Source organism: Mustela nivalis, assembly GCF_964662115.1.
Source record: "Mustela nivalis genome assembly, chromosome: 3".
In the NCBI taxonomy this organism is placed as follows: Eukaryota; Metazoa; Chordata; class Mammalia; order Carnivora; family Mustelidae; genus Mustela; species Mustela nivalis.
In genome coordinates this window covers 64,272,314-64,298,450 of record NC_139022.1, presented here as the reverse complement: position 1 = coordinate 64,298,450, position 26,137 = coordinate 64,272,314, and the positions used below count along the sequence as shown (strand labels likewise).

General features: G+C 33.8%; 1 protein-coding gene across 8 annotated transcripts in view; it reads right to left on the bottom strand.

Moving 5' to 3' along the window:
* The window catches only part of ARB2A (ARB2 cotranscriptional regulator A), a 424,835-nt gene that overhangs the window by 169,836 nt on the left and 228,862 nt on the right, over window positions 1–26,137 (bottom strand). For 6 of the 8 annotated variants that reach the window (XM_082723963.1, XM_082723964.1, XM_082723965.1 and 3 more), the window contains one exon: window positions 21,000–21,119. The exons of the other annotated variants lie outside the window; for them this stretch is intronic. In XM_082723963.1, the coding sequence (XP_082580089.1) occupies window positions 21,000–21,119 (120 nt within the window). The remainder of the gene's footprint in view (window positions 1–20,999; window positions 21,120–26,137) is intronic. 8 annotated transcript variants of the gene reach the window in all.

The following is a 26,137-nucleotide window of genomic DNA, read 5'->3' as shown; positions in this document are numbered from 1 at the left end:
TAATTGTATTAATACCTATTTCATTACATCATTAAAACTTCTGCAGGAAAGGGAATTTTATCCTAAATCAGTAAAAATAGGTACCTGCTTAGATAGGTGATAGTGAAAAACCAAAGTTGTATAATTGTGAGGGGAGAGGGCCAATTTTTTACTTTGCTGAACGGTTGAACAAAATGCTACTGCAATTAGCACTAAACATCAAGTACTTTCCTGTAAGTCTTCAATAGGCAAAAACATTACTTCTAGGAAGTAGTTGTGTTCTTTTATCTCTTTTACAAATCTTTGTTTTTATGGATATTTGTAGTTTCATCTTTAATTTCATTATAACATATTTGACGATTATTTGTTATTAATGTAGGCACAAAGTGATAGGAGATTTCCAATCCCACCCTGCCACTGACCACATCACTTCCCAAAAGACCCAAGAAAAAGAGAGGGATGACTTCTAAAAGCTAAGAGATAATGGAACACCGTTAAGAAAAGCATCCATCCTCAGAGGTAAAAATTCAGAATATTTTAGACTTAACACAAAACATTTCTGTAAGTGTAGATTTGGGGGATATATGAATAAATGTCTGGGCCAGCTTTTCTGTGTTGTAGAAAAGGGTAAGATAAACAGGTCCATGCCTGTTGAATGAGAAAGATGCTGGGTTAGAAATATGAAGACTGAAGCTAGGTTTACACACAGCTGGATAGAAATGGTGAGTAGGAGCTATTATTATTCCTGTAAGGTTAAAAGAAATGGAAAAGGTTTGTAATCCATGTATTCTATCACCAGCATTAACATGACCATGATTACATTTGAGTCTTCTCTAGAACATCTCAGATAAAAGAATTTGAAAGTATATGTACACAGACACCAAAAAGATAAATTTTCACAATGTGAGCTTTTAGCTTTAACTTCCTAAAGCCTACATAAAGAATGTTCAAATACAGATTTTCTTTTGCATCTGTGTTCTAAACAGCTATAAACAAAAAGACTCTTGTAAAGTGCTTAGAGGCAGAAAAAGAGTATAAGAGATTAAATAATTTCAAAGGAAGGTATTTTCTTAACATATGTGTATTCCTTCAAGTAACTATCTCTTCAGGCATATGATACCACAAAGATTATTAAATGCTTCCACATACTTAAACAATCATAAATATGTATCAAATAATTGACCATAACATATTTTTAATCAACAACTATCATTACACTGAAAATATTTTCTTCAGGATGATAAAGCAAAACTGTACTACACTTTCAGGAATGATTTATATTGTTAAAAGTTGGAAAGAACAAATACAGCAGAAAGCAAATATTAGTCTTTGACATTATTTCTTTAGTCACAGAGAGATTTTAAATATTTACAGCTTGTTATATTTACCAACAGTGGTCAGTACTTGCTTATTAACCAATACATGCCATTTCTAAAATACTATCTTGGGACAGGAGTAAGGAAAAGTAAGAGAAAGGCAGTAGGCTATTATTTTACTCAGAAATTATATAACCTCTTATTTATTTGCTTTATTTTCAGAAAAGTAACACTTTTGCATAAAACAGAGTATATCTTACTGATTTTTATATTTAATTGTGTCTTGAAAAATTTAGAACTTTTATGTATACTGATGTGAATTAAAAATCGTAGTTACAACTAAAACTTAAGTTTTTAAGCAACCAGAGTGCTATATATAATTCTATCATAGAGAGCGACAGGAAATTTACAAGCATATCCTTAAAGATGAAAGATCAAACTGTGTATCATTAAACAAACAAAAAACTATTTTTTTTAGATTTTATGAAGAGTACACTTTAATACATAGTTAATGATTAATAATTTTTACTACTAAGTTACCATGGTGTTACTAGAAATTCTCAGATTTACAATATGATACACAGGAAATATGGTAACTTCTAGAAATCATCAATAAACATATGATGCTTTGTCACAGGGAAAAAATGAGAAGAGGGCTGAAATCAGTATATCCTTCCTTCTATGATTTAAAAATAATTATTCCTGTATTTGAAAACCCATTAAGCTTGAAAGCTTTTTAGCAATTTCTTGCTTCTTCATTAGATAAGGGGGAAAGTAATGGATTTCAGTGGACAACTTTTTACCAGCTATTTCACCATCTTTCTGTTTCCCAGCACCTGAAAACAAAGCCCACCCCATTCCCTCCCCCACCAAGTTTCCTCAGATATGTCTTACAAAGAGACTGAGCACAGAGAACACATTTCATATTCAGATCTTGATATCCCTGCACGGGAAAGGCTGGAGGACTCTTCTAAGTCTCAGGTCCTGAGTAGTACCTGAGCAGTAATAAAAAGAGTGGGCATGATACAACATCTTGACAGAATAGCACAGAGGCCAAGCTCTTTTTCTCCCCCACCAAATACTGAATTATTATTTCTCTAGTGTGGGTCCATTCAAGCAGCTGATTATGTGCTGTAAATTTGGAGGAGAAATACAGCAATTGTGACTGAATTATAGAGCAAAAAATCTGGCCAGCTGAAGTGTGTATTTATACCTATTCATAGTTGCACATGGTCACATGTGCTTGGGGTTGTCATTCAGTCCTATAAGGGGTTTTCAATGCATCTCCTGTCACACCATACACTTGTTGGTTGTATGCAGTCAATGGTTCTTCCACACAGCTAAGCAAAAGCACTTTCCAGCATCTGAATTAGCTTGTTTGATCATGGGTTGCTGTGAAATATAGACTCCTCTGACTTCTGAGGTAAAAGAGCTCTCCTCCACTCATGAGATTATTTTACATCTAGCAAGAGCTTAAGATATATACTTACTCATTCAGATATGCAAATTTAACCACCAGAGACAAGTAAATTATGCAAGATGATGTACGTTTCATTTTAGCTGGAAAAAAATGTGCAAACACTATACAATTCCATTTCAGAGAGCTATACTTGCACAAAGTTGAGATGCACTGAACAAAAGTTGCAAGGTAATATCCATGTTTCCACAGATTGGATTCAGTTTTGAAGAGCTGCTTTTAAATAACTAGAGAGAGGTTTTTCATTTCAATACTTTCTTAAGCCTTTTTCATTGGTATTTTCACAAGTTATTTCCTCAAACTACCAAACTTATATTTCAACTTTAGAAAAAAAAATAAACTTTAGAAAAAATTACATCATTACTCTATGAATGCTTTTTTCTTATTTATATGAATATATATATATAAAAGATCAACAACTTAACACATTTTAATTTAATTTAAGCTTCAATCACCCCCAAGATTAACTTTTCCAATATATGGCCCTGTTTTCTAACACATGTTATTTAAATTAATAATAACTGTTTACTGACATTTCCACTGGATGAAAAAATTTCATCTAACTCATGTATATATCTCATTAATGCTGTAGCTTTTAGAGACACCTTTAAAACAACAAATGACATTATCTAACAACCTGACATGGTTATTGCCCTTGTATAATAAACACTGAATTCATTCCAGGTTTAATTTTAAAGTATGAATTCTAGCATTTCTGATGCAAATAAAAGAAACATGATCTCTATATTTTCCTATCGAATTTTACAAAACAATTATTAAAATAGAAGGTTTCTGTGTCCTGTGATATACCAAGTGAGGCCACAGTGACACCACGGAGTGAAATAATTGGCGCGATGGTTTTCTGTGACATTTATTTTCTATACTTTAACAATTGTCAGAAATATTGACCTGTTTAATGAAGATAAAAGAGCATATATGAAAATGTCCTGATTTGTAGAAAGTGTTACTAAATATGCTTTCTGAAACCATTAAGGAATTGTCGTAGCAGAGTTTAATTACCAACAGCACAATAATCAAATTCAGCCATGACACATTTCTAAATCTTTGCCAAAAGTAAACCTTCTCATAAATTCACATAGGCTTTGATGAAACAGCACGCTGGCTGGGAGGAGGATATTGCCCTGCATCTTGACAGAAGCCTACGTTCGTCTACGTTCGTCTCACCAGTTCCTCACTAAAGATGTAGTAAATAGGTTGGGGGTAATGGGCATTTTCTTGATAATTAGATGTGCAGGCAAATATGTTCTTTGGCAGACAATATAAATGTTGATTTAAGGACTAGCCAATAAAGAGGGCTAAACTGCAAAACATTCATTGCTCAACTTCTCATAGATTTGGTTGAAGACTTAATTGTTAAACTCAGGTTTCCATTATCACCAAATAACACACTACCACAAAAGTTATGATATAATGAAATAAAGTTTACATAGTTAATACTGATATGCAGCTGCTTAATAATTTCCATATTTGACATACCATTCACATTTACATTACTTACTAATAATGATGAATAGTAATAGGCAAGTCATTCTGGACTACTGTTTCTCTGTGAAACTAATAAAACTCCTTATTTTCTTAAACACACAAAGCAATGCATGTCTCACTGAAACTAAGGAATATATACAGCTAGTAAAGAAAGATAAGTGGTAACCTAACACAATACCAGTAAGTTTTAGTTTATGCCTAGGTTTAAGAGATCATCTTTAAAGAAAATGGTTTTAAGCTAGAAGCGAGATACACTGTTTTAAAAACAAAAATAGCACGAGATAAATGGCATATACTCTGGCAATTTTCTTTAACGTAGCTTTTTCAATATAATCTAGTCTACACTGCACTCAAACTGCAGAAACATCCAAATTAGTTAAGAAAAAAAGAGTTACTTATCCTTGCAAAAAGGGCCTATACTCAAAGGAACATCTGAATAAAATTGAGACATCTGCAGTAAAGTTTTACCTTCTCCCTAGAATGTTTGAGATGAACTCAGTGTAACACTGTCTTCCAAGAAAAGACAAAGTGATCAATGGAAGAACACATCAGGCTGCCTTGGACAGGCCAATCAATGCAAGAAAGAACCTTGCCCAGGGCCTTATGCAAATAGAAGCACGTCCTGCAACCTAGGGAGGGAACATGCGCAATAGATCAATTGGATCTAAAAAACCTTACAGCTATATCAGCTTCAGACAGTAAATATATACTGATGAATACCTCACACTTCCTGCAGATTCTTAAAGTGGGTTATTTTTAATAGCTGGTTAAAAACTCTTTCTGGGATCTAGAGTGCAGCAAAGAGGAAGAAAACATCATGGGAGAAACACTCAGCATTACCTTCGAGAGTGTGCAAACAAAATTCTGATTTCTAAAAATTTCTGGGCATAGCTGAATTTTGCTGATGTTTCAGAAGCTTAAATTTTCAGTATGTTTGTATTCATGAACTGGAAATGAAAACCTTAAAAAAAAGCAGACACTGTCTCAGGTAGTTCTTGAACAGGGAATAAATGAAAATGTTGTAGAAAAAATAATTCAAGATATAAAATTATAATCATCATTCTCAGTCACCAAAGATTATTCTCTATCGGGGTTAACCTACTGATAGAGGAGCCGTTTTTCTTTTAAAGTTAAAATCTGTATCTCTAAAAACCACTCTAAAATCTGATTAGAATGCATAATGAGCTCAAGAGCTACTTAGTACACAAAGTTAGTACACAAAGCTCTATCCCTGTTAAAGGGTGTTGAAGGCAAGTCAGATGCTGTATAAGGCTACATCAAAAATGCTCAATTATCGGGTGTTCAAGGAAGTTCTTGTGCAAAATTATTTCCTAAATATCTTCATTTTTCATTTGTTTTTAATCCCACTATTTCCCCTTAGGAATTCACATTTTAAAAAAGCCCTTCATAACCTTAAAGAAGTCAAAATCATATTTTAAAAAAGAATTATAGTGTCAGCAACAATAATAAAGACACTACCAAAAGAATAAAAACCAGTAAATATCTGTTACTACATTATCTTTGAATTTTAAATATGAAAAGAGCTGCAGATGCATTTTCTAAAAGGTGTGTAGCAAATACTTCCAATGTTAAAAATAAAATACGTGATTTTCCTTTAGTTGCTGAAGTATGAACTTTCCTTAGCAAAGTCCTATGTAAAATATGAATTTCTGACATCTAATATAAAGTTCACTATGTAAAGCTGTTTATTTAGCTGTTTAAAGGGCACCAGATATCTTAAAGCACTCATTTATTTAGCCAATGAAGAGAAATATGAGACTATGCAGGATAAACATAGCTTACTTTTTAGTTTTCACAGTGCTTTCTATATTGGTAAGATTTTACGTTTCCATTTAGTGTTAATAAGATTTTTTTCCTAAGGCATATGTAAATATGTCATTCATTTGTTTTATCCTCTTTACTTAAAGCTTTATGAAAACTTTAGTATTTACATGGAGCAAGCAAGGAGATATAAATCAAAGCACCATAACACCCCTTTTTAGCTTTTCAAGTATTAGATATCAGATGCAGTGCTTTATAATAAATCAGAAAGGCATGAAGTAGCAGGTTAATTATAGGGACTCAAATGTTTCCTTGTTCCAATTTTAATTTTGAATGTAAGAATTTTGAGTCGTCTGGTATTCATAGTGAAATGTAAACTCCAATTTACAGTAAGTAAAATTCAAAGGATGAAGCAACTATGATTTAACTTTTTCTTACAATATTTAAATTGCTACATTTTCTCCACTATGCAGGAAAAAAAGAAAAACAATTTTAGAATACTATCAACTAATATTTGATGGTGTTGACATTATGATAGGCAACGAATAATGAAATTCTATCCTTCCTGATCTAAATCTGCACAATACGTGATTTTTTGCTTTTAAAAGCATATTCTCAGCTTAAAAAGTATGATATTCAGTCTACTAAATAATTTTGTACTTTACAAATGTAAGTATAGAATTTTTTTGAATGGAAGGTTCCCTCATTAATTAAAAATATCCTATTTTAAAGATTTATTCATTTTAGAGACAGGACAAGAGTGTAGGTGCATAAGCGAGTCCTGGGGGTGGGGTAGGGGAACAGGGAGAGGGAGAGAGAAACTTAAGCAGATTCTGTGCTGACCATAGAGCCAGACACAGGACTTGATCTTATGACCCTGAGATCATGACCTCAGAGCCCGACATTTAATTGAATTTGCCACCCAGGTACCCCTAAAAAATGCCCAATTTTAAAATAAATTTATCTCACGCAGTTTTTAAAAAAAATCCGTCAGAGGGAAGACCGTTTCTTTGGTAAATTCATTAATTCTCACATTGGCTTTCGATTTTAAATTGGATTTCAATTCTGGATCTAATCCTTCTTGTGCAAACTTGGACAAGTTCCTCAACCTGTCTTTCATCTGTACAACAGGGTTAATATACCCACCTAAAAGAGTTAAACTTAAGTTATAAAACACCTTGCTAAAACAATATTAATAACCACATTCAGAGAAAGACAACTATCATATGATCTCCCTGATATGAGGAAGTGGTGATGCAACATGGGGGCTTAAGTGGGTAGGAGAAGAATCAATGAAACAAGATGGGATTGGGAGGGAGACAAACCATAAGTGACTCTTAATCTCACAAAACAAACTGAGGGTTGCTGGGGGGAGGGGGTTTGGGAGAAGGGGGTGGGATTATGGACATTGGGGAGGGTATGTGCTTTGGTTGAGTGCTGTGAAGTGGGTAAACCTGGTGATTCACAGACCTGTACCCCTGGGGATAAAAATATATGTTTATAAAAAATAAAAAATTAAAAAAAAAATAACCACATTCAGTAGCATCCTAAACTAGTGCTCTCTTCTGAGGGGCAGTTTGCATAATGGTTATAAGAATGGGCTTTGGAGCCAGAAAACTTAAGTATAAATTCTGGCTCCATCACTTACTGGTTGTGTGATCTTAGTACTTAAAATTTTGGTACCTCAGTGTCCTCATATGTAACTGAGAATAATATTAATACCTATATCATAGGGTTGTTTTAAGGACTGTATGTGTTAATATATACAAAGCATGTCTTAAAACAATGTCTGTTACTTGGTAGCTGCTGTGTTATAAAGCTATTACTTCCAGGTGTAACTTACAGATATGGATACGGCAAAGGAGTAAACACTGATAGCAAGATTTTTCCAGTAAGACTTGAAAGGTCAAGTCTATTTTGCTGGTATTAGAAGACAGCTGTCTATTTCCAAGCATGGAATGAGCTGCAAAGAAGAGCCAACCAGAGGCTTGGCCAAGGAAATTCATCTGCTTTTCAGATCTTCATAAACTGTTTTCAATTTTTCAGCTTACACTGAATTTCCAGAGCGCCACATCAAAACATTCTCAAAATTTAAACATAAATGATTTGAGGACTGCCTGTTATTTTAAATTTTCCACACCTTCTTTCTACTTCATTAGTTTGGGTAATTAAGAATTGATTAAAATTGAAAGTCTGCATGGAACGCACAGAAAGAACAAGCAGTAGATAGGACAGAGAATAAAAACTAAATCATCATATACTTCAACAGAGAAATGTAGACTGGAATCCTAAAATATACGGAAAAACCAGGAGGTTGTTTTAGAGATAAGAGTCACCATCATCAGTATATTACACCATTTATACGGGCATAGGTACTTGATGAGAGAATAAACACACTAAAACCCAGGGTAACAAAATGAGAGGTCTGCCTTCAAAGGGAGAAAAGATACACTTAAATGCTTCTCATCTGTAAAATGGGGATAACAGTACGAAGCTCACAGAGATTTATAAGGATTAAGTGAGATAAAATTTATTTATATAAAGTATATGGTAAGGACAGTGGTGCACACTAAGTATCATTACAAGTATTAGTGAAGCTCATGATGAACATTAAGATGCTGTTGTTACTTTCTGATATGTAAGACACTCACAAATGCCAGTTCTATTTAAAATGTCCATTTAAAAAGACACTACTATGAATTGCTTAGAACTGTTCTTGACCCAATCATGTCTTGGGTTCCCATGGCTGGCTGACACATTATATAGATTCCATTATAATAGCAATGACAGGGCTCTAGGAGAGTGAGAAAGGGCTCTAATACAGTCATCAGATTTGAAGGCATCTGTTTTACTTGAAAATCTCTTCTAAGATCTTAGAGGAAATGCAAGTGTTACCAGATGTGAAGGTTTATAATATACTAAAGATAGTTAATATATGACTACACATTTAATATATGGATATACTGTAAACAAAAATATGTCTAATGTTTAGATATTCTAAAAATGCAAAACTGAAAATTTAAGGCTCAGTGTGTAAAAATGATATGATAAAAAGTATTATTACATTATTAATGACATGGGAAATAGGAATGTTTTCTGAGGTAAACTGAGCAGTAATACAACAAAGGCAATGTATAGGGGCTAGTGATCTCATATCATTTTATGACAATTGTTCATAGGGCATCACTTTATTGAGAAAGTCAAGATTTCTTTGTTGTTAGCCGACAGGATACTAGAATTTTTTGAAAATCAACATTTATAATTATACAGCATCCCTTGATGTCTTATAACTGGAAAGAAGTCAAGATAGGGAATTTACTGTAAGAGAAAGCTGAGGTGCTTTATCTTTCTGACCAGTGCCTCTCTTTCAGAAAGATAAATGCTGAGTTTTTCTTTTAATACAGATGTCTGATAACAGTAGTACAGAAATTTGGAGATAAGATGTTAGAAGGTAGATGTCAGATATTAGATGTTAAGAATATTAGGCATAAACTAGATACATTAGAAATTGGAACTTTTTAATCATTTGACTCAATTATAAAATTGTCATTGAAATATTAAATAGAAAATTTTGTTGTATTCTCATACTCTTTAATAAACTTCTTTATGGGAAAAATTCAAATAAGGTTTTGAAAACTAAAGAAATCTGAATACACTAATACATATTTAAATAGGCAATTTTTTTTTCCCTAGAGTATATAAGATTTAACTTGCTCAATTTAATCAGAGAAAACATAACTAGTTTTGGGGTTAGGGTTAGGTCTGGCTACTTCCCTTGAGTAGAGATTTCAATATCTTCTTAGCTGTTTTTCTTCATTCACTGACCAATTTCCATTAAAGCCCTTCTAAGTGTCCAAAATTTGGGGGTCTCAGACAATACCTCCTACACACTCAAGCATACTGATTCCTAATGTCCCTGTTTCACATCTTAAATAATGAACTTTGTTCTCATGTCCACCCTGCTTTGCACTATCTTGTGGCTCAATATGAATGCCCACACCTTATTTTTCTTCATCTGACTCAAGGAAGCACCATCTGAGATCTACTTCTGATAACTTATCTCTATATAAATATAGGATCAAAACCTATTTATTGAGTATATACTTATTATAGGCCCAGCCAGGCTAGCAGCACAATAGGAACCACAGAAATAGGAATCACAGAAAATAATGAATTTGTTATTTATTCTCTGCCAATTAAGAAAAGGACTCTGAGATGATTTAAAGCAAAATATACTTATGAATTAAGACACTCAATACATGACCAAGGATGAGAATAATTAATGAAATAAAAAACTAACCATAACTCTGGGTTTATAGGAGATGAGGGTAAAACAGCATTACTGAGTTTTTATTTTCTGATAAAAAGATCCTATCAATTTATTAACAGAAACAATCCTTCCCAATACTTAACCAAGCCAAATTTATGTTGTGGATTTTCATTTTGGGGCAGTAACCATCTTGGCTACAACCCCACTTCACAAGCATCTTGCTATCTATCACTCTGTTTAAATGTGCTTCCTATTTAGTATGTCATCACCTTCTTGCAGCCAGGTATCATGTGCTTTAAGCTGTTTTCCCAGTATTTCCCCCCCGAGTGGGATGTTCAAATAAAAAAAAAAAAAAAAGAATTAGTATCTTTAAAAGTTTTCTAAACCATTTATTGTTTGGAGGGCAAAATATTCAAACCCAAGAAATAATTTCTATAAAGTCAAACTTATGAGATCCAGGTGCCTTTACTGTGATCTAAATTTATTCACTGAAAAGGTGCTGAAAACCAATAACAAAAAATATCAGAAGAGAGAAAACTGACATAAGTATAGGGGTTAAAAGTCTCCAACTCTAAAAGTTAAGAACACAGCAGCTTAGAAGAATATCACTTTGTTTCTCTGGGCACAAAAGGTTTTACACCCATAGTGTGATCATTTCAGAGCCATGAGAACAGGAAAAAATGATAGCTCTTCCGACCTCATCCCCTTTATTGCCATAGAAACCTGGTAACCAGTACACCAAGGATAAGCCTTGAGTAACTAAATAACCTTAAATGCAGTATTCTACTATATCCCATTCTGACCTAAGCCACATAAATTGGACTTCAGCCTTGATTCATCATTTTATAATCCTTTTGATGTTTTTGCCTACTGCTGTAACCTCTTTCTTTCTCAGGAGAGGATTCCATTTCTAAACTCCTAGCCAGTGCTTGAAGCCTTAAATCTTGTTTTGTTTATCCCTTTCCCAGTGTTGGATCCTGTTCTTTTTTTCCCTTTCCCTGTAATGCAGTGATGCAGGGTATGGTGGGGGGAGAAGAGGTACTCTTAGAACCAGTGACTACATTTTATTTACTCATTTATCACCCAATGCCTTGATTTTCTGTTCCCTGAAACCAGATTATACCTCTTAATTTAAGCCTAAATTCACCATGCTCTACTGAGGCTTTCCTAGTAATGGTTCACCTGCTATTCCCTCCAAAGTCAATCTCTCCAGCTAAATTAGCTCTTCCTGAACCCATTCTAAACTCTAAGAAATGAGACCTCTGCCCACATCTGGCTTCTACCTTTGTTCTCTCAAGCTGTATCCCAACATGGACCTAGTATGCTTTGAGTCTGAGTCCACCTGACTTCGCTGGAGTTAATTTGAGTAAGTTATTTAATAAGGATTGAAGTCTAACTTCTAAAACAGAAGTTAAATGATTTTGCTTATAAAATTTTTGTCCTCTAAGAGCCCTTTTCAACTTGTGGTGTCAAATCAGAGGTGTCACGGTAGTTGGGAATCCTATTTGGGGAAATGCTTATATTGAGTGATTATCATAATGTTGTAAGTATAGTAAAAATAGCCTCTTTATTAACTGAAATGTGTTTTTTTCTCCAATTCCCATAATAAAAAGGTCTAAAATAGTCAATCATGCTCTTATACTTACAGTAAAATGCAAAATCTCTCATTAAGATATTTTATAAAACCAATGAAAAGGAAGTATTTCTTGTAGAAAGATTTGTATCTAACAAATTAATATTTCAATTTCTCTGGGTTCTCCTTAACATATTATTGTGCTAATTTACCACTGGTTTCCACGAAGTCTGTTGAGTCAACAGATTAGAGTGCCCAATTTTGCAGCTGCACAGTCATAGGGCAATAAGACCTGGATGCAGCCCATTTATGTGGATACTGAAAAAGCCTTTTCCAAAGGTAATTCTAATGGAGTAATATGGTCTTTTTTTCTACAAGAAGATTCTTATTAAAGATTAGTGAAATTTTTCTCCATGTCAGACTTTTGAGCAACCTGATCTTGGTGTGAATGAGGGATATAAGCATTAAGAAGCACACAAGGTCCTTAGTGGAAATGATCTACCAAGAATGAAAACAATCACAAGTAACATCATACTTAATGGTGCTTAGTGGTGAAACAATGAATGCTTTCCCCTTAAGACCAGGAACAAAAGGATGTTTACTGTAGCTACTGTAGCTATTCATCATTATACTGAACAGATCAGTTGGGGAAGGAGGGAAAGGAGAGAGAAGAAAAGCAAAGCATCTTGATCAGAAAAGAAGTAAAATTAGTTTTATTCAAGATCACATGATCTTGAACATAGAAAATTCTAAGAAATTAATACACGCACACACACCAGAACATGAATGAGTGCAGCAAACTTATAGAATATATGTCCAACACATAAAAATTGTATTTTTACACTAACAGTGAACAATCTGAAAATGAAATTAAGAAATAGTTTCACTTACTTTAGCATAAAAAGAGCAAAATACTGAGCAATAAATTTAACAAAAGAAGTGTAAGCCTTGTACATGGAAAACAATAAAACATTTCTGAAAAAAGATCTAAATAAATGGAAAGAAAGTCTATGTCCATGGAATGGAAGACATTATTAATATGGCCATACTCTCCAAATTGATCTTAAAATTCATATGGAAATGCAAGAGACCTAGAATAGCCAAAACTATCTTCAAAAAGAACAAAAAAGTTGGAGAGTGCACACTTCCCAAGTTCAATACTTACTACACAAAGCTACAATAATCAAGATGGTATGGTACTCGTTTAAGGAGAGACACATACGTCATTAAAATAAAACTGAGAATCCAGAAGCAACCCCTTATGTATTTATGGTCAAAGATGCGAAGAAAAGCCAAAGGGGGAAAGAATAGTCTTTTCAGCAAATAGTGCTGACAACTGAGTATCCCCACTTAAAGAATTATGTTGAGCCACACTTCACACAGGTACAAAAACTAACTCAAGTAACAAAAATACAAACTAGACAAATTTAACTTCATCAAAATAAAAAAGTTCTGTACTTCAAAGGATATCATCAAGAAAGTGCAAAGCTGCCCCACAGAATGGGAGAAAATATTTGCAAATCATGTACCTGATAAGGGATTTGTATCTGAATACACAGAGATTTCTTAGAACTCAACAATATAATGACAACACAAAAAAAACAGACAAAAATTTTAGAAGACATTTTTCCAAAGAAGACATAAATGGCCAATAAGCACATGAAAAGGTGTTCAAAATCATTTGTCACTGGAGAAATGCAAATAAAAACCATAATGAGATGCCAGTTCACCCCCACTGGAATAGCAGAAATAAAAAAGACAAACAACAACAAGTGTTGATGAGGTTGTAGAGACACTGGAACTCTTCTACATTGCTGGTAGGATTGTAAATATGGGGAGTGATGGCTAATAGGTATCGAGTTTCTTTTGTGATGATGAAAATATTCTAAAATTAGATGGTGGTGATGGTTGTACAACTCTGTGAACTTACTAAAAACCACTGAATTGGACACTTTAAAAGATGAATTCTATGGCATGCGAATTAGATCTCAAGAAAGCTTAAAAAATCTTATTTATATCTCAATAAGAGAAAAAAATCTAAAAAATCTTATTTATATCTCAATTATATCTCAATAATTAACCTCAAAAAATTTTTTAAAGTAAAAAAAGGAAATAAGCAAAGGTAAGCTAATTATTAAAGAAAGAGTATATTAGGGCACCTGGGTGGCTCAGTGGGTTAAGCTGCTGCCTTCGGCTCAGGTCATGATCTCAGGGTCCTGGGATCGAGTCCCGCATCAGGCTCCCTGCTCGGCCGGGAGCCTGCTTCCCTCTCTCTCTCTTTGCCTGCCTCTCTGTCTACTGTGATCTCTCTCTGTCTCTCTCTGTCACATAAATAAATAAAATCTTTTACAAAAAAAAAAAAAAAAAGAAAGAGCATATTAAACTCATAATTGGGGATGAAATGTAAAGTTTCCTAGACTATTTGCATACATTGCTATATAAAATTATGAGGATATAGTTATAATTTACTTTAATAATTTTCTTCTTTGACTGAGAAGACTATACTTTGAAGAGGGAGTAGAGAGAAGCAATCTTCAGTCAGCAGAAGGGATGATGACACTGGTAGAAAGACAACTATGAAAGACTAACACCAGGAACAGAAAGGGTAGGTATTACTGTCTGATGTGAAAGAATTGATTAGGCAGAATTCCCAAATTAGTCAATATTCCACGGAAGGCACAAAGAATTATTAAGTTTAATTAGTAAAAAGGTTACTGTTAGTGCTCAAACTCTCTATACAGATCAATTGATCTTGCAGATATTTAAGCCTCCTCATGTTATTGGAGTATATATTGCTTCCAAACTTGGGGAGGGGTGGTAGAACAAGAGTCCAGATAACTTGGGCAAGATAAGATTCAGAGATAAAAAGACAAAAACAAAACTAATTAGTAAAACAAAACTTGTTTTCCTTTGTGAAACATAAAAATACTACAGAAAAATGGGGAGTTAAGTGAGAATAATTTGTGAAAAATCTAGTAAGGAGGGAAATTCTTTCACTTGGAAGGGGGAAATGGCAATGGCAAAAATGAAAATGAGCACCTCCTGTGGACATCTGGACTCATATTTAACTGATTAAATTCCTCAAAACCAGGAATTTTCTAATTTAATCTTCAAACTTTGTTGTGAGGTGGGTACTTTTAGAGGAGGACACAAATCATCATAATTTCTAGGTATCAGAACTAGAATTCAAACCCAGGTCATCTTCTGAGTTTTGTGTTCTTCTACTACACTGGGCTTGGAGGGCAGGAATGGATGATAGTTGAGATGGGGTAACAGAAGTAAGGAAATCAGACTAGAATTCAAAGCTTCCACTGGGAAAAATATAGTTGGAAAGAAATGATCACATTATACAGAGGGTCTTACAGTTACAGAGAGGAGACAAAATTCAGCAGACAACTGGAGCCAATGTGATTCAGGCATAGCCTGGTAAAAGGGGTTTTTAAATAATATTATCTACGGTGTGCTATATAGTGTGAAATAAAGAGTAAAGAGAGTCAGTAGGAAACGGGTAGAAGAGTACAATGACATAGTTGTAAAATGATGAAATTAACAGTGGGTAGAGAGAAGAGAGGACATGATCAATATTTCAGAAGAAAATGACAAAGTGTTGGGTGGTTAGATATGGGACAAAAGGAATACAGTTAACATAAAAATGAAGAAATGGAGTCATTCCTTCAAACAGTGGTCCTCTTAATGCTTATTAAAAATCATTTGAGGAGTGCCTGGGTGGCTCAGTGGTTTAAGCCTCTGCCTTTGGCTCGGGTTGTGATCTCAGGGTCCTGGGATCAAGCCCCACATCGGGCTCTCTGCTCAGCGGGGAGCCTGCTTCCCCCTCTCTCTCTGCCTGCCTTCTGCCTACTTGTGATCTCTGTCTATCAAAAAAATAAATAAAAATCTTTAAAAAAATAATTTGAGTAAAAGTTAAAAAAATCAAACTCCAATACACAGGTAACTCCTGTGAAGTTTACTAACAAATCTCATCTGTATGTATAACTCTCTCCTTTTCTTTTTAAAACCCTGACTTGATATCTCATTTATTCATTTATTATTAACCACGCAGTATGTGCAAACACTTCCCCCAAAAACCTATGTATCAGCATAATCATTGTTTATTATTATTTATCTGCTGTGCTTGGATTCCTTTTATATATTTTTTGATATTGTGTATATGGGGAAGAATATACCATACCCTTTTTCTTCTCATTCAGCTTTCTGGATTCAATGTCACTAAGCCATGTAGAATCTCCTCCTTAACAACTAGAATGCGTGCTTACTCTCACTGCTTCTATGTGGGTAAAGCCCTTCACTGGATCTCCCTCGGATTCTTGCAACTAACTCCTAAAATTACCAACAATCAATCAAAAGATAGTTATCTATACTACTTGCAAGGCATGAAATAAAAGTGAATACGGGTGATAAAAATAACCTCTGATTCTTCTCTTTAGGAGCATACAAAATAGTTACATAAATTAAACCATCTTCCTATAAAATAACTCAAAAATTAAGAGAGCATCCCACACAAGTTGTAACCATCCCATACATTAGCATGCTGTTTGTATCATGTAGGCAACCAAATCAGAAATTCAAGTTACATTTTAAATGGCAACTTATTTTTGTTCTACTACCAACATTTTAAAGTAGGTCTGTAAGAAGTCTTTTTGGCCTGAATTATTCTGGTACTACGATGGCTCAATTTTTCTTTGCTTTATCCCTTGCTTATTTTACCTCTCCACAATTCTTGATTCCCAGTAGCTTTTCTCACTGATCACATTAGTACCAATATCTAATTTACTTCGTTCTTTGTAGACAAAATGTAACTGACGCTTCTTTAAGGTTATAGTTAGCTGATGTCCCTGAAGGTAAACCCAAATACTTTTAGTCGCATTCTATTTTCTCTTCAGCGTAAATACAAATCATGCTTCAGGCGTTTTTTTTTTCTTTCTTTCTTTCTTTTTTTTTTTTTTTTTAAAGACTGACCCAGAGTAGACTGAGCTTAAGTGTCCTCACACAGTTATGTCCAAAAACTAGTCCTCTATCAGCTGCTGAAGGTCAGCTTAGGTTGCCTGAAGGCTAGGGAGCCCAGCATGGAACAATGGCAGGGAAATAGCGTTCCCTTCATTCCTTAATTCACATGCAAGTGAGGTGCCAATCAAGTGCTGACAAGCATGGAAAAACCAAAATCAAAAGTGGGTAGAGATACACTTTCAAAAGGAGCAGTTTTCACACATTTTAAGTGATGTTTTTAGTGGTGGTTGTGAACATATCACTAATAATATGGAAAAGGAAATAAAAGCCAGAAGAAAAATGATAATTTTACATCAGCTAAGATGGTTCAATAAACTAATGAAATACATTTACTGAAATTGTTTAATGTGTTTTATAAAAAAAGCATCAACACTCTCACTTTGGCTAAAGAAAGAAATCTGAATGCAAATTGATTTACTGAACACTGCAAACATGGAAGGTAAGGTGAGCTGAGATTGGAAATGGGCACTGACAAGTGAAAGCTAACTTCTTTCCAAATATAAGAAAATTTTAAGGTTGCTTGATTTTGTCAAACTATCAGCTAGAAAGACAAGAGCAAGGTACTTTGAAATGACCAACAATGTAAGCAATGGAATCACTTCATTAAAGTGGCTAGTGAAAGACATGATGAAAACCTTAAAAATGTATTGTTTTTAATGACAGTTAATTTTTAAAAATGAGCTTAAATTTGACAACTAATATAATGCAAAACTAAGCTTCATTATTTGTAGACGATTTTCTGAATGAATTTGGTAAATGTGTTTTAGTTATGACTATTTATTTTCATATATAGGAGAATTTCTAAAAACAGAAATTTAAGACTTTGTAAATGAAGTTTTAATAACTGTAAGCTTTTATATTGAATCTATTTCAATATGCAGAAAGGATAACATTGGACAGATACATTACTTTTTAAAATTCATTATCAATTCATAAAAATAAATAGTTCTTTCCGTCTTCCCTATTGTCTTTAATGACTGAATGCTGAAACTGCTACCAGAGCTGTCTTAACAGCTATTTTTACAAGGATCACAGAAAGTTTAGAGCATTAAAAATTTGGGTTGTTACCATATGGTGATTATAAATGCAGTGAAAAGGATATTATTAATATCACTTTTCTCATTATTTTAGTAAACTGTATACTGTTTTTATGAGCTTAGGTCCAAGATTTACTACCATAAAATGAGCATTGGTTTTGAAAATAAAACTCTTATTATAAATACATTTTTCAGGAGAAACTCAACAATTTAAAATAGGATATAATCATAAATGTTCTCAGTTTTCAAAAACAACAATTAGAAAAATATGAAAGTCCCACAAATATTTTGTGCTCTAAATGTAAAAGTAATTTATTTTTAGATATCTATTAGCAGCACATTTAATATTAAACAATTATACAGAATTTTAATTTAATTAAATGGCAAGATACATTTTATAATATGAGAATATGAGAGTGGTAGAAAAACAAACTCCATGCATTCAAACATGATACTACAAACTAAGACTGCCCCAAAAAGAAGGGGGATGGAAAGAGATAGCGACAAAGAGAGATAGCGAGATTTCAAGAGGCAGTACGTAGAGAGCTTTTAAGCAGGAATAAAATTTTATGATAATTCAAAAACAGTCAAACTTGACTGAAAGGATTTAATGCCTGATGGTACAATGTACTATTGTGACAAAATTCTAAAAGATAATTTAAGATGTCCACAATTCAATTTCTTGTAAAGTTAACATTAAAATTTTGAATCCATGTAAAACAATTTTAAGCATTATACTCATGTTAAAAAATCCTGAGAGAATAAATATTTGCCAACATTTTAAACACTGTTACTTTTCCCCAAAGAATATCAGGGAGAATAGGAAAGAACAGTATTCAACTTTCAGGAGAAAGCAAAGGTTTAAAACCATTTCAATGATTTTGTTGTTTCTTTAACTGTGCTATCTTTTAAAAATCCTTTTGAAATTAAATAGAAACATAATGGCCTTAAACATATTATTAATCAAGCTTTGTCAAAAATTTATGTAAAACTCCTTAGTGGTTTTAGTTATTGTTATTTGCTTAGCGGAATCTGTATTAGAATCTGTATTAGGTCAGGAACCACTTTTTCTTCATTTGCCACCATGTGTACGCCCCTAATAACACACCCCCATTAAAGTTACTTCACAAAAAGTAGCAAGTATTATGAAGTTGAGATAATCGCCATTAATATTTTCAAACCTAAACAAGGTACATTACATTAAATAGACTTCTCAGTCCTGGTGTTGCCTGACAGATATGTGATGTGCCAGTGGTTATATTATATTCCTCCTCCCATGCATGCACCTCCTGCAGAGACAGCAGACTACAGAAGCTGACCCTTACTGAGACCATCTTGTCTCTCTGACAAAGCTCCTTTTTAACTTCTTACTTACTGGTTACTTCCTGTGATGGAGAAAAACTTTAGCTCAGCTTGTGATAATTTCACAGGCCCTGAGGACCCTGACCCTAATAGCCTCAAGGTCAGAAGTCAAGTCTTGTTCTGAAACATCTGTGTGCTTTATATTAAAGTGGAACAAAAGTAGAGAAATATCCACCAGTGTGTGACAAGAAGGACAGGCAAAATAGGACTGACATACTGGTCATCTGTTACTCTGTCATCTTAAGTTCATTTAAAAAACTATCCAATATTCACTTAAATTCCAAATCTGAGGCACAAAAGGCATTTATGAACTGTTTTAGAGTAAAAAAAAAAAAGGGGGGGGGATTTATGTTTTATAGTAATCTGGAATATGGGTAGTCCTGCAGGCTTTCAGACACATTTTAAGTTACTCTACAAAGCCAATGAAATTTCAAGTTTTAAGTAATTTATGGCTTACAAAGAAAATGTAAGGTACATATATATGTTATGTGTGTGTGTGTGTATAGATCTATATTTGTAGGGGTTAAAAGAACTGAAAGACAACATTCACAACTAGTATGTTAAAGAGCTATCTTAAAATATCTATTATATATTAAAATAAATAAATGCAGCAGAATTAAAAGTACTTGAGAATAATTTCTAAAAAAGTGAAATCCATTTAATAGAAGATTTACTTATTTATCGATCTTAAGAGTACATAAGCATTTGTGAAGTTAGGTCAGCTAAGATATTCTCAGGTGTCATGACCAGTTTTATATCTAAATCATGTGGGTGAGCAAGAAGGTATGGGGAGGTTGAAAAGGCCATGAAAATATATTTAATTTCCACAGCAAAGAGAAATGCACACCAAAGTTTTCAAACAGAAGTTAGACAACAACGCTGGTCCTGTTTTTAATGTCCATGTTATTTGGATTTAAAATTGCCAAATGCACTTTTATCAAATTTGTCACTTTATTATAGCACTGTTACTTCCCTGTAACAGAAGGTTTATGGACATGGAGGCATAAATTTTTCATCAGTGCATTTTTTGTATTGATTATATCCCATTAGCCACTCATACTGGCAAAAGGTGTGGCACCTGTAACATTGCATATGATACAGACAAAATTTTTAAATCTTTATAATTTTTTCTATAATGTACACAACCTTCACTCCAAGAATCAGGTTACTTTGAAATGCAAAGATTTTTACGCCAAACAATGAACTCCACTTAGCAGATTAATGGAAACCTTCTAATGGTTTAAATACAAATTATATGAACTCTGATCAAGTATCAAGTACTGACTTGTGGAGATAAAAGTTAAACAAAAGAGTCTCCAATATTCAAAAGGTCTCTTGAAATTTTAAACAGTTTACAAATAACACATGCTTCAATAGTTGTACATATAACACAGGAAACATAAGTATCATCAAATCTATGAAAATGCTCTACACTATAGAAATTAAGAAGTAATATGCGAATAAGGAATAGGCAAAAAGCTTTCTGGTTAGCACTGAAAAGCTCTGTCACAATAAAAGAAATAAATACACTCTTCTAAATATTACTGTTTACTCACAATATTTTGTTTTTACCTTTCTTAAAGTAATTTAAGTAATGATATCAATTAAAAGTGAGTGAGGAGGACAAGCCTGTAAAGAGTTTGGGAATTAAAACAGTTACATGTGCACTCACCAGTTCAACGAAAGCAAGTCCTCCATAGCTGTGAGCAACAAAAAACACATTCTCAGCTGCAGACTGAGCTATGAAATGGTCCCACACATAGACTGCATGTTCTTCAGGAGAACCATTTTCCTAGAGAGAAAACAGCTATCATGTATTATGCACTGTGTCTAATTATTATCATAGTAATCAAAAATTAAATTATATGCTTGCTTACATAGCCTAAAAATAAGATGGTTATAGATCATTGAAAATAATATCAATATAAAAGAACTACTACTGAAAATTCAAATAAGAGAATAAATTAAAATATTCAAGTATTAGTAAATAAATGCTAAGCTTAATTGCTACCATGATCTTCAGAAACAAAATATTCAAAATAAACATATTTTGAGGGGAAATTACATTCTGGTATATCTAAGATATTAAAATATATATGTATATACTTGGGAATTGCAAAGCAGTAAGTTACAGTGGTCTTATGATAGAAGGTTTAACACTAAAAAATTCAGCTACATTTCTACATGTGTATCTGAAAATACTTCTATTATAAGAAATATACATCTAAATTATTTGATTTATAAAATTTTAAGTATCTTTATAAGCTAAAAGTAAGCAGAAAATTACTAACAAATATTTTAAGTATCTCTGTAAGCTGAATATAAGCAGAAAATGACTAACAAATATTCTCTATTTAAATTATTTAAAAATAGACATTTTTGTAAAAGTATTTTCCATACACATTTTATTTGTAGAACTGGGAAAAATCTAAACATATAAACCCAGGGGCTTCCATATTTCCCCTAGCTTGCTAAACCCTAATAAATGTATGCCTCTTGCTTTAATTCTAACAATTCTATAATAATTTCTTTTTTGTTATATTTATTTCATTAGTTGATACATGTTGTGGTTAAAGCTAAAACCTGGATAATGTGTGTGTGGGGGGGAAGCCCCAAAGAACAAACTGATAAGAACTAAAGATCATGAAAACATTTTGTATGAGTATATCTTTGAAGCTTTAACATCAAAGACTAACTCCCTAAAAATGTTATGATATTAGACAACGAAGACAAGTTATTCACATTTTCCATCTTCGAAATTATATAATATCCTATTAAGGTCCAAAACATGACTTCCCTTGCCACCTAGAAGCTATTGTTCCCTCATGTCTAGTTCTATCCCAAATTTTTCTTCAATGCTCCAAACCCATATATCCAAGCGCTTGATAGTCATTTACTTGTTGATGTCCCACAGATATTTCAACCTCAACCAGTTCAACACTGCACTAGAAATTTCCTCTACAAACCTAAGTCACCACCTTTGCTCCCCACTTCCAGGCAGTATCTGGGCATTTTTATTGTTCTCTTACTCCAATTCTACATATAATCAATCATTAAAATCTCACTGATTTTGTCCCCAGCTGTATCCTAAATCCGACTACTTCTCTCTGTTCTCATTCCCTCTGGCTTAGCTCAAACCATTATCATTTCACAAGTGAAGGACTACAATGGTTCCCAGCCCATTTTTACTGCCTTTAGGATTGCCTATGTAAATGTTCTAATTCTGTAGCAGGAATGAACTTCTAAAATGCAAATATGAACATGCTGCCAAGTTACTCACTTCTTATTAGATGCTTCAAAGCGGAATCATTGCCCTCAAGATCGAGTTCAAACTTAATATGACATTTAAGACCATTCATAATCTGGCTTCTACCTTTGACTACATCTCTTATCACTGCTCTGCAATATAAGGTGATCCAAAAGGCACCCTTTTCCCCCAGCAGGAGATCACAGAGAACACTCTCTGTGTTCTAACTGCAGGGAACAACTTCCAGTAACCTAATTGTGCAAAACTTTCTTTTCTCTGTGCTATTTCCTTTGTTTAGAAAGTGAGTCCTGTGCTCTGCCCTCACTTCACCCTGCATAATTTCTACTTCTTTTTCAAACTCAAACAAGACATCAACTTTTGTCAAAAGTCTTTCCTATCACCCCCAAGACTGGGTAATGTCCTACAACGTCTTGTGCATGCTCCCATTATAATGAATAATTTGTATTGTAATTGCTTGTTAGATTATCAAAGTCTTGAGGCCAAGAGCTCTGCCTTGTTCACTAAATCATTAAATTAGTATTATAAATAAATGATGAAAATACAACATTTATCTTCAGGATGATTGCTTACAACCTTGTAGTCATATACTAAAATACAAATACTTTAAAGAAACCTATTAATAACATACATATGAAATTACCCACAGTTAAAGTATATAAAATAAATAAAAGAAGGATAATTGGAAAGAAATCCATGTAGGGTATTTTTGGCTTTAATAATTTAGCTTCCATTAGTTTAAAAAGTAGGAAATGGTTATCATAAAAATCAGCATAGTGGTTAACTTTAAGGACGAGAGACAGAGTTGTGAACAGGAAAAAGACTTCTACTGGCTGGCAATGTTGCATTTCTTGACCGGAGTAGCAGTTACACAGATGTATTCTTTAAAGTTACAGTCAAACCAACTAATACAAACTTAGCACTTTTCTGTACATGTATGTAGAGAGACCACAGAATTTACTATACAAACTTTTAAGAGTGAAGAAAGATACTATTAGTTATTGTATGAGAAGAACAAGTCTAAACTGGGATTACCCAGAGAAAATGCACACATCTGGTCACCCTAATTGTACCTTACAAAGAAAGAAATGTAAAAACAAAACAGGAAGCAGATAACAAAAGTTCCACCTGCTGACAGTAGGCAGAACTAATTAGTTTGCTTACATAACTTAATGTATCTAAACATCTTTCTTTATATGGAGAATAAAAACATGAAGGAGATTACTCTGTTCCCATTAGGCTTTGTGCTAGTAATAAAGATGTAAGGATGATGAAAAGTAAGCCATGATTCTGGCCTTTAATGTGTTTGTAATTTTATAAGAATGTTAACACTTAAAGTTATAAGGCAGACTGTCTCATCATCCAGTCCAATGGACCTATAATAAATCTATACTATCTGCCCTCAGTGAGGTCCTCCCTGCTTTCCTTTCAAGGAAGAAACAATTCTTCCTTGACACCATTGAGACCCAATCTGTCCCATCCTTTCTATTCCCAGATCACTTTGGGTCCTCCTACAAGATGTCTAACTACTCTCATTTCTAGTAGATTTTTCCCTTTACTGTGTTGCCAGATCTATCTTTTGGAAGCCTGGCTCCGATCAACCATGCTCCAGCCCTAAAAGCCATTTACTGAACTGGTCCCCAATGTGTACAAAATAACTGGAACTCTTAGCCAACATCCCCTCTAAATCTACCTTTCAAGCCTTCCTTCTCACTATTTCCAGGAAGCTTATTCATACTCCAGGAAGATCTGGGTTACACATTAATATAGATGGTTACCAACTTACAATGGTTTGACTTAATGATTTTTTTTTGACTTTACAATGGTACGATAAAATATGTATTCAGTAAAAACTATACTCCAAATTTTGAACTTCTATCTTTTTCTCAGCTAGCAATCTGTAGTACAAGACTCTGTCATGATGCTGGGTAGCGGTAGTGAGCCACAGCTCTGTTGGCCACACAATCACTAGGGTAAATAACCAATACACTCAACAACCATTCTGTATCTATACAACCTTCCTGTTTTTCACTTTCAGTACAGTATTTGAAAAATTACACTTTACTATAAAATATAAAACATATACATACGTCTATAAAATTATAAAAAAGCTTTGTAGTACATGATTTTGCCCAACTCTAAGTTAACGTATCCTGACCATGTTTAAAGTGAACAAGGCTAAGCTATGATGTTCCGTAGGTTAGGTGCATTAAATGCATTTTTGATTTATGACATTTTCAACTTACAGTAGGGCTTACTGAGATATAAATCAACTGTATGTCACAGAAGAGCTTAGTCTGAAAACCCTAGACAAAGCTCTACCATGAAATTCAGTCTGGGATCTCATGGTGCAGCTCAGATTAGGCAAAACTTAAAAACAGAGAACACATCCAAGGTAGTAAGCAGTTCAGTAATTCATAAATGAAGTGATAAAGACTATAAATACTACTCAGGGTGACAGCAGAGTGAATGGAAAAGAAGGGACAGAATGAGTCATTATAAAGGAAGAATCAGCAAAACTTTGTGACTCATAGGATATGAGGGAAATTGCCAATGAGGCCAAAGGACCCATCTGTGAGTAATGGAGAGCTAAGAACCAACAGTTCTTTCTACCATTCACAAATAAGACTACTGTTTTCAGAGATTAGTATCATAGCTGAGTCTTTCCCTCAACATCTATGGAGTGAATACCTGTTAAGAGTGGCCTGTCAGCAGTAAGAAAAAGAAAGCTCAAGTATCCATGTCCCCCAAGTACTTAAAAATTTTCAGCCTGGTTTTAAGGTTATCATATTACTCTCTAGCTTTAGATTTTAAAACCAACTGTTCTAAGGACTGAGATGCAACAAAAAAAATGCCTACAATACCCAGTTAAGAGGGACCATCTATGGTCACAACTAAATAATTACACAAGACTATTCTGAACCACACCTGCCATTTATCGACCCCTAAAATATATAGGGAAGCGCCATTCCTTTTTAGTCGGAGCTTTGTAGCAGCTCCTGTAGCAGACCAGACAGCCTTCCAAGAGTTACTGTCTTTGGACCATGGAATATTAATTTGGTAGGGAGTCAGACTCACCTTAGGCAGATGCAAGAGTTATCCTGCCTTAGAAGTCTTATATCACACAGAAACTAATAACCTCTTCCAAGCATAGGGTTCCAGGATCCCTCCCTGTAAGGGACATGCCCAATTACAAGAGTTATTAGCCTCAGGGAAGATCAAAGCTTTGGCATTTATAATCCATTATAATTTCCTCTAATTCAGAAGCACTTTATCAATCAGGGGTCATTTTCTACCATAGGCAATGTTCCCTACCAACTGTGCACTTACTGTAGATGCTACAGTACGCTTCCAAGAATCCCCTTAGTTATACAGTACTCATTTCTGGAGTTGTTACAAGTGTTAGCAGCTGATAGCTTTAGATGAGGCATACTCTAGGAACTGTTCTCAGCCAAAGAAAGTTATCTAGCTTGAAGTTACAATCCCATCTCTGGGGCAACTTACACCCCATGATGGGTCAAAATGACATGGATCTTATGAAAGGC